Source organism: Impatiens glandulifera, chromosome 1 (assembly GCF_907164915.1).
Source record: "Impatiens glandulifera chromosome 1, dImpGla2.1, whole genome shotgun sequence".
Lineage (NCBI taxonomy): Eukaryota > Viridiplantae > Streptophyta > Magnoliopsida > Ericales > Balsaminaceae > Impatiens > Impatiens glandulifera.
The window spans coordinates 69490289-69500668 of record NC_061862.1 but is presented as its reverse complement, the minus strand read 5'-3'; the positions used below and the strand labels follow the sequence as shown (position 1 = coordinate 69500668).

The following is a 10380-nucleotide window of genomic DNA, read 5'->3' as shown; positions in this document are numbered from 1 at the left end:
GATCTTGAGGAGGATAGTGTGAAGGGTTCACCTATGACAAATTTAGATGCAAATAAAGAAACGTGCATTGATTCCCAAGATCAAGCCTCCAAAACTGGTATTGGTAACCGAAATAGACCATTAAAATCAAAGTGGTGGCAGTATTTTGATATGCTTCCTAAAATAGAGGGAGAAGATTTGCGATGTAAATGTAAAGCATGTGGAATTACATACAAAGCTGATAGTAGCATGAGAACAGGTAATCTTCGTCGTCATATCCTTAATCAATGTTCTAGACAGAAAACTCGTGATATTGCTCAAGCTTTGTTAGAATAAGGGGATAAAAGTCTTAATATTATGTCTTAAAAGTTTAGTCAAGAAAGATTTAAAGAGTTGTTAATCTTAGCAATTGTGAGGCATGATTTACCATTTTAGTTTATAGAATACTTTTGTGATGATTGAAGACTTTTTTTTATAATGATATCATAATTTCGTTGTGTAATATTTATTTTGTGAAAGTTTTGAATTTTCTAAACATAATTATTATGTTTATGCCAATTTTATTATTTTGTATTTAAATTAAAGTATTATTATTAAGCAAAAAAACTTATTTCGGGTTAGTCGGGTTAGTGGGTTCGGGTTTGTTGTTTTCAGGTTGGTTCAGATTCAAATTAAAAATTTTGTTATAATGCACTTCTTTTAATCCGACTCAAACCCATCTGAACTGAACCCTAGATGATAGTTCATTCTCTCTATCAAATTCTTCCTCATACTTATTACTGAGATAGGATAAGGAAATGGAATTTAGACAAATAATAAAATTTCTCTATTTTCTCCTCTCCTCACCTCTCCTCTCACTTATTTCTTTTTTAATTCAATAACACGTGAATATGTCCTTCCTTCTCCATTCTCTTCCCAATTTTCTTAACCATATCACTCTTTTTTATTTATTATTATTATTTAAATAATTTTATACTTATTTTATTTTAAATAAAGTAAGTAAAATACTTAATTATATATAAATAATAATATTTTTATAGATTTTAATTCTAGGTCCATCAATTAATGGTTTCAAACTAAATTCATACAAATATTAATAGTAGTTTTTTAACGAACTAAATTTTATTTTATTTTTGAATTTGTATTTAACCAAACGGATGGTAAAGAGGGAAAGTAGTAAATAAGACATCATAAAGACACGTGTCAATCCCTCCCTTCACGACTCTCGACAAGACAAAACTAACCGTTTTACTGATCAAACCAAAAACATGATCAAATCAAACCAACTCTCCGGCAAGAAACAGAGAGATAGAAAAAATGGGGAAGAGGGCGGCGATTTTGATTCTATTTGTGGTTGCAACAATGTCAGTGGAAACGAGACTACCGTGGTCGGCGTTGAACGTGAACGCTCAAGTGTCGGAAACAATAGGGGTCGCTAAAGCAAAAGCCGATGCATGGTCTTCTTGGGCTAAAAGAATGCTCTACGAGTATGTCTTTTCATCAATTCAATTCAATTCAGTTAATTACATTTATTTCATCATCGTGATCATGATCTCAGGGGATATAAGTCGGGCGAGGAAGCATCTCAAGGAATGGCCAACACGGCTAAAACTTCGGCATCCAAATCTGCAGAGGCAGTCACCACCGTGGCATCTGGTTCACAACTTTCTTTTTATAATAAATAAATCCCAATTAGATTTGTAGGATGAGTTGATGACATTATTGATTTTTTATCTGAAACAAGGTGCGTCAGAGAAGGCAGGGAACATAGCGAGTCAAGCAAAAGATGGGGCATCAAATATCGCGACAAATGTGAAAGTGAAAGTAGAAGAAAAGGCTTCTGAAACATACAGAACCGTGTCTGAGAAAGCGAGTGAAGCGGCGACTGTGGGAGCTGAGAAAGCCAAAACCGTTATGAAAGAAGGTGTCAATAAGGCTTCGGACACTTATAATTATGCATCAGAAAAGGCTTCAGAACATGCATCAAATGCATATAGTCAAGGCAAGAATTATGCATCTGATAAAGGGGAGGAAGTGAAGGATAAAGCCAATGATGGACTTAATGTTGCGAAAGAAGTTGCTGCCGAAAAATATGAAGTTGGTAAGGAAAGAGCATCGGAAAACTTAGATTCTGCGAAGAAGAAAGCGTCGGAAAACTTAGATTCTGCGAAGATGAAAGCAGCAGAGGGGGCTGAAAATGCTGGCAAAAAGATGCGGGATGGCATTGCTGAGCTTTAATCGATTATCATAATCGGGATTCTTAAAAAAAATATGTTTAGTTTTGTTGTGTTTTTTATGGTATGTTTTACAAAATCAACATTAAAGTGTGTCCGTTGTGTGATTTTGGTTTAGATGTTGTAGAAGAAATAATGGCAGATATAAGTTTATGCTTTATCATATTTATAAGTGAGGATTGAGATTATTTTAATAATAACCTTGTTTATATTAACATTGTAAAAAGTGAATTATTTCCATTAAAAAAATGAGAATATTTTGTCAAATATCTAAAATTGATTACCACTAAAATAACATATAAATTGAAATGAGATCATGAATATGAAAATTTGTACTATCTTTGTAAAATTTTAAAGAAATATATATTTTTATTAATATTCTGAGAGTTAAATACTTTAAATAAACACAAAAAATAAATAAATAAATATATTAATAAATATGACCAAATTGCATCATTGTGTTTTTCCTTCTTTACAAAGTGCTAATAAACTAAACTAGAAAAAAGCTAATATGGTAATATTACTTCCAATAAAGGGTCTATGAAGCAGGCACAAAATATAGATCAAATAACTAAAATAATAGGGTTTGGACTTTGGACAACTTTTTTTTCTCCTTTTGGCAAAATAAATTGTCTTAAAGTTAAGATAAGAGGTCTTTACCGCTTTTCTTTTGCTATTTTTAATCAATTTCATGACTTTCGCCAAACATTTTTACTCATTTTGTTCCTTTGTGCACATATGTGGTGGGTAAATTCCCATGAAATTGGCAACTTTCGTCTCATGGGATCCCATTGATAACAAGTAGGCTCAAAATCAATCGGTTCCTGAACCACCCATACATTCCTTCCCCTTCCTAGGCATGGTGAGGTTCAACAAGATCACATTTTTTGTCACGAAGAAGTGATAGCCAAGGACCCCATCCACCCGTTCTTGAGGCAATCCACGTTCTTGCTCTAACCGATCTCAGTATTAGTGTTTATGTATGGATTGCAATTTCAAACATTGCTCTTGTTGGACTTCTTTAAAATGTCTGCCATCTTTGAAATATCTTGAAGAGTTTTCTGTAGGTTGAACACCCTTTTCAACCATACTGATTACCAGTCTCAAAATCTTTTTCTTCTCGGTCTCTTTCACTTTTTAAAGGGCGGGATGAATGGAGGGTTCCTACCCGGTTGTTGTCCAACATGTTGATAAGTCTGAAGAAGGCCCCATACGCAAGTATGTGAACTTCATCTTTCGTAGTTTCCCTAGAAGTCTTCGCCTTATCGATACTTTAGGGCAAGGCCAAAGGCCTGATTTTCAACTTAAATTGTTTTTGGTATAAATTAAACATGAGATCAGGTCAAACTCTTTCAAGTTCAGCTACCTTAATGAGTTATTATGTTCATACAACATCTTAAAGTAAATGGGTCATCATGCTAATTTTATAAAATGTGCAACAAAATAAAGCTATTTTTTACTAATATGAGTTAAATATTTTAAAGAAACTCAATAAAAAGAAAAGATGCCCCAATTGCAGCATTATGCTTTCCAAAAAAATAAACAGAGAATAAACTCTAGAGGAAGGTGATAAGATCCCACAATCATAAACTCTTTTCATCTACCCTAATGAGTTATTATGTTGGAACATGAGATTAGGTAAAAAAAAAAGGATTGAACTTAGTTAAGTTGGAACTAATGTTTGATCTCTAAGGACTTAATTCCAGCCAAAGATAGGTTGATGGTAATGAAGGAGCTTAACTAGGGACAAAATCACATTAATAGTGTATGCTTATCTAAATGGATATATGGTTATAGACATCTAAAATCTAATGATCTCCAATAATTAGGAGATTAATACTTAGGAACCCCATCAGGATACATTGCAGATAAACTTTTAACTTTGATTTGTAAAGACATTTCTGATCCTAAAATATAATTCTTTTTCCGGAAAAAAAATGTCTAGCTAAGAATGTCCGGAGAGAGTTGTGGAGTTTCCTAAATAAAAAAATAAAAAATCTTTTTCTAACAAAAAGGAAAATGACAGTTTTAGAAAATCCAGACCAGATTTTACAATAAAGACAGACCACCTGAAACTGAAAGGGGACTACAAAGGATATCATATATGTTTAGAGAACAAGTTTGTTCATTACATGTCCAGTGATTTGGAAGAACAAGAAATGGCTTATACAATTGATGTAATTATTAAACCACTTCAATGGAATAATAGACAAGAATCACAAAACACAGACTTATTCCTCGAAAATAATATGGATTGAATGGAGAAAGAGAAAGGGAATAGTAATTACTTGTTGCTCTCCTTCTTAGGCGTGGGAGAAATAGCAATCTTACAGCCAGAAATCATTCTAGACACGCATCGAGAAACCCAAAATTCTTGGAGATTTTAAGAATGCATAGACTTTTGTAATCCTTCGAATCCTACAATTCTCTTTCAATTCACTACTGGCCCCAAATGCAAGCCCTGAAACAGCAAATATAATCCAAGTTCATCACAATCTTCCGACATCAATCATATCATTCTCAAATACAGAGAAGTATTCCCCCCTGCAGTTTGTTTACAAAACATTAGTTCTACAACCAACCAATCAATCCTCTCATCAGGCGCTGCTGCTTATCGTTTTGGATAACAATTTATTTAAATGGAATACTTCTGACAACCATCAACAAGAATAAGACCGAAATAATCTCATAGCCCTTTACTTTTATAATTGTTAGTAAGACATTTAAACAAAACAAAGGTACCATCATCATAACCTCATAACTAATTATATGGGGTTATAATTCTCACTAATTTGGGCATTTGCTAAAGGTGAACATGGGAAACAAACATTTTAGGGGGAATAATAAGATTATGAAGAAGCTTTTGGTGCCAGTAGAAGATTTGTTAATCAATCTGTTCTAGTCTTCTACCAGATGAAGAAGTAATGTACAACTTTAAAGACCTTTAAACTATGGTCTTTCTCGATGAATATCCCCTTAACCCGTTATCAATCACTTCATCGTTTAAAACAACTAAATTACTAAATATACCCTTTATTTTTTATAAAATTTAAAAATATAAAATACAAATATAACTTTTGTATTTCTTCATCGAACAATAAATTTTCCAAAAAAATCGGATTGTTTAAAAATAAAAATAAAAAACCTACATCAAACAAGCTCTAGGTCTGCCCTGTGAAGACCATGGTCAGTTAAAACCCACTTTGGCATACAATGTTCATGACCCATACCTACAATAATCGAGGGAAAATTACGGGGAAAATATCAGATGTAACACAGATATATTACCTATATGTATGTATTAACCTGCTACTTTGTATAACTCAAATCCTAAGAAGGGGTTAAATCATATTTTAAGTTTAAGAAACACTTTTTCATTTTTTCAATTTAAAAATACATCACAGAAATAACCAAATAAGAGAATGAATATTGGCACTCAGCTTGGTTCCATTAATTTTGCAAACATGAGAAATTAGCCTTTTTTCGAAAACTACCATGACTAGTTACTTCATTCAGACAGATTGTAAACAAATTTCTGATGGCTAACAGACATTTTTCCGTATCTAAAATGGAAATAATGGTCAAAACAAAAGACACATTCATGGTCCCCAGAATTGATGCAGTTCTAAAAGAATTGCAGTAAATGAGAAGTTTCAACATGTAGACAAGAACTTTGCCTTGTCGTTTCTTGCCTACTAAAATGTTAGTTTTCAATGAGAAATATTTGGTTTCTAATTATTGAAATAAAGGGGAAAAGGCCTTCTAGAATTTGGCAAAATGTATAAATAAGCTGATAAATTTTGACAAGGGACAAAATAACCAAAAACACTATTAAAATTATGCATATTCTAAACACAAAGAAGAAAGTTTGACAAATTTATTCATATATTATCCCAATAAATTCCTTTCTATGTATATCAATTTCACAAGTATTAGGAATCATTGCTGAATTCAAATGTTTAATATGCTGATATTTTTACTGCTCTTTGATTGGGCAACTCTGATGCTCGATCTGATATATTAAGGACGTCTCAGATGAACAAGAAAAGATAAATCAAATTTTGAAGCACCACCACCGCCCGAACTACCTAACCTAATATGTAACACAAAGTGAGTTAAAGGTAGACGAAGAATCAATCCAACAAAGATGTAGCTATCACGCTAAACGTTTGATTATGATAGGAATAAGGTTCCCCAAGTTAACAAGTTATATTAAACATCCTAAAAGTAAAATTACAGGAATGAAAAAACTATGCTGATATGATCAAATTCTAGAGCACCAAAATATTAGTAAGGAACATCTATCTTGCTTTTGGTCTTCACCAGCATACTGGGAGTTTTGGGGACAATTGATCCTTTCAACTTGGTTCATCATGGAAATGGTATCGATTGGGCTGTTTTGTTACAAAATATTTTTCATGTCGATCATGATCTGACAAAATCTACATTTGGATCGAGAAAAAGATTTCAATACCAAATGAAACAAAAAAATTACACTATAATTTGGTTCATGATAAAAACAAATATTTATTTACCAAATGAATCAATAAAAAATACTCAATAATCTAGATCATGATCCAAAAAATAATCTGATCATGATCCAAAAATTAATCTGATCATGATCCTAAATAAATTTTATACCATATAATAAAAAATCAATTTCAATTTTAATTATGACAATTTTCCAATGAGATTATGATTGTGATAAAAATACAGTTTCCATGTAGACCCGTTGTATTATGCAGATGTCTGCTGACATTCCAAAACAACAATATCAGGAAGCATTACAATACAACAAACTTAATAATATATATATATATATATATATATATATATAATATAAGATCATACACTATGGACAATGGATTTTCATCAAAGTACTTATGGATAGCCTAAAATACTTTGGAACTGAAATAGATATATTCTTAAATCCCATGTTGATAAGCCATTTCAAAAGCTTTCAGTTAGTCTATCTTGAAATCCACATATACATATATGCTAGTCAGGGGAGTCATTTTGAAACATCCAAATGCAAACTAAGTCTGCTCCCACTTGCAAAACCAACTACAAGCACACCCAAAGGAAACCACAGACCTATTTTTTTGGCAGCTACCTATACTTTATCGATCATGTTGGATGCTACATTGGAATTCCTACTTCATCACGTGTTAAGATTAACAGCATGAACCCAAAGCACATAAAGAAAGGGACTCAGTTATGAAATCCTAAAGATACTGTCTGAGTTTAGTGTTTGTTACAACCCTTTTTGCCAGGGAAGGTTAATCGAGTTATGGGCAGAAGTAATTTTTTTTCCATGCATTTTTAGAATGATTAATGAGAGTTAGTTCTTCCATGCTAACAAGTAAAACAAAATTGTATGTGATTAAAGATCCATTTTGACTCCCTTTGTCACTTATGCTTGCTACTCTCTCTTTATTTGGCCTCATTTGGAAACACTTATATGAGAAACAACCGAATGAATCAGTGTCTAACTAAGTTTGATTTCAATCTCATTCAGATACATTTCTAAATCCGGAATTTCCCAAATGGGGCCATAAACCATCCATAGCATGCAAAACCAGACATAAATTGTTTCAAACCAGCAAATGAGACCCAGACAACATTTTGTAATGCAAAATTAATGATTCAAGAAAGGATGCAACTACCCGAGACTTGTATTTCCAGGAATAGGTTCCAAAAGCTGCAATTGATGTTGCTGCTGTTGTTGCAGCGTCTCTTGCTGCACCATTTGTTGCTGCAAAGGAACAGCAGCTTCTAAAACTGCAGGACCTCCAGCGTGAGCATTTCCCTTCCCTTCAACTAGTCTCCACATGTACCAAGAACCAACAGACCTAAAGGGTCTCCATTTCTCACATAGTTGCTCAATTTGAGACGGTCTTGGCAGATCCACAAGCCCATATAGCATCTGTACCCCCTTCCGAATAGCTGTATCACTGACGGGCAAGACATCAGGTCTGTGGAGAGAAAAAACCATGAACATATGAACAGACCAGGACCCAATTCCCTTCACCATTGAAAGCATGGTCGTAAGAGACTTATCATCCATCCCAATTATGGACTGGTCGGACAAAATCCCAGTATTGTACTTGTTAGCCAAGTCGTATAGATAAACAGCTTTTCTACCGGAAACTCCTATTTGCCGGAGAAGTTGAGTCGAGATCGAGAGAACTGCGTTAGGATGGACGCCGTCCTCGCCTCCACATAACTCGATAAAACGGGAATAAACCGAATTGCCGGCTCTATACGCGAGTTGTTGATAAAGAATGCTTTTGGTTAAAGCGAGAAACGGAGGAAGGCGGGAGTCGAATGCGGGTCGAGGAAGAGAATCTATTAACTCCACGAGAAGGGGATCAGCAGCGCGAAGATGAACAATAGCCCTTTCGATCTCACCATCCGCTGACAAAGGTCGTATGATGCTCGGCTGTGCCCTAGCCGATAACGACTGGTTTCTCCGTCTGCTCTTTCCATTCGCGGAGACGGAAGGAGCGCCATTCTCAACCGCCACGACGATGTTTGAGGAATCGGCATCGGCATCTGCAAGGTGAGATGAAGATTTGGTTTCCGCAATGTCATCGGAAGATGTTAACTTTCTTAGCTTGTTAGGTCGAACAGGGATTTTGGATGAAGTGTTGTTGGATAGATCAAGTGGGTCTTCTTCATTTGAATCGATCGTCGGCTGCTGCGTCTTGGAATTGGGTTGATGGTGAGATTGGAACTGAATCTTGGTGTGGGTTTGGGTTTGTAGTGTATGGTTTTGCTCGCCCATGGAGGATGAATGCGAATTGACGAAGAGAGTGATGCTTGTGAGAGAGAGAAAGGAAACGCGGCTAGGTATTTTGGTAACTTTACGAACCAAACGCCATTGGGACATATTTGGTCTAAATTTATGCACAGGGACCAATTTGGTAACCTCGTAAAACATCTGGGACTTCTAATGTCATTATTAATTGTTTCTTTTATTTAGATACTATATATATATATATATTAAGGATGATGAGTTTGATTACAATTTTTTCCATTATTATAAATTAAATTAACTAGGAAAATTTACGTATACACGATGCGAATAAGGATAAAAATAAAATAAATTAAAAAATTATAATAATTTTTATTTAATTTTTAAAATTATTAAAATAAAAAATATAACGCCCTCATTCCACATTTTATTCATTTCGATAAAACAACTTATTTTCTACATGTTTCATCACATGTTTTTTTCGAATGAATCTCTCATATCGTAACTTTACACTTTCATTTTGTCAATCAAATATTTGATTCATATTTTTCTAATAATTAGCATTGTGATCTCACACTTTGGTCAATTAATTATTTGATTCATATTTCTTTAACCACTTTCAAATGATACCGGTCTATTATCCCTCGACAAATCACATCTCAATCATATTTGGTTAAATGTTGTACTTGTTTTTGTTAGATTGCAAGTTCGAAACCTGCAAATAACATTTTTAAATTTATTTTTAACCGTTTTAAGTTTATGGGCGGGTCAACCCACAATCCGACCCAAGTATCCATTTACTCTCACATAAATATCCAAATTAACCACAGCTCTCGACCCGGCAATCCGAACACTTTAAAAATTAAGCATCATTATATATATATAGATAACTATCTTGTTAGTTATTACTATTTACTAGGTACAAGTTAATACTAATACACTAACTAATTAGTTTAACAATTTTCACCCTACATTCTAACTAGGCTTCATACTCCCAGAAAATAATAGAGATACTTAGAGATTCGTTTGAATCAATCGTAGTGAATTCGGATGAGACCTTGGGTAAACTGTCTCGTGAACCTAAACAATAAGACACACCATGATACAACTAAAAAATAATCCCATGAAATTATTGTCTTTGTCGATGTTGAGATTCTCGCAAAGTGATTTTTTTTAAATTTTTGTCAATTGATTAATATAATAAGTGTTTTTGTTTTTGCAATTATGATCTGTGATGTTATACATTTTCTTGTTGGTTGATAATTTTAGCTAAAAGTGTGTTACTAAAACAATCCAATTTATTTTTTATTTTAAATAAAAAAAAATCAAGATACTGAATTCATTACACATTTATTATTTTTGTTTGGACCCTTCTTCAAAGTTAGGCCTAATAGTTTTAGTTTGAACTTG

The 10380-nt window shown here is 33.4% G+C and overlaps 2 protein-coding genes across 4 annotated transcripts; one reads left to right on the top strand and one right to left on the bottom strand.

Moving 5' to 3' along the window:
• The first annotated feature begins 1296 nt into the window (after positions 1-1296).
• On the top strand, positions 1297-2217 carry LOC124931419 (late embryogenesis abundant protein, group 3-like). Its single transcript, XM_047471881.1, has 3 exons — positions 1297-1466; positions 1538-1635; positions 1724-2217. The coding sequence occupies exons 1-3, from the start codon at positions 1297-1299 to the stop codon at positions 2215-2217; spliced, it is 762 nt and encodes a 253-aa protein (XP_047327837.1).
• A 2072-nt stretch (positions 2218-4289) lies between these two features.
• On the bottom strand, positions 4290-9120 carry LOC124918822. 3 transcript variants are annotated; one of them, XM_047458880.1, is made up of 2 exons: positions 7880-9120; positions 4290-4757 (listed from the first exon to the last, which is right to left on the bottom strand). In XM_047458880.1, the coding sequence occupies exons 1-2, from the start codon at positions 9103-9105 to the stop codon at positions 4703-4705; spliced, it is 1281 nt and encodes a 426-aa protein (XP_047314836.1). In that variant the 5' UTR covers positions 9106-9120; the 3' UTR covers positions 4290-4702. The 3 variants fall into 3 exon arrangements, with proteins under 3 accessions (XP_047314836.1, XP_047314837.1, XP_047314835.1); XM_047458881.1 differs by having other exon boundaries at positions 4290-4674; XM_047458879.1 differs by lacking the exon at positions 4290-4757 and adding an exon at positions 4764-6306.
• Positions 9121-10380: the final 1260 nt, after the last annotated feature.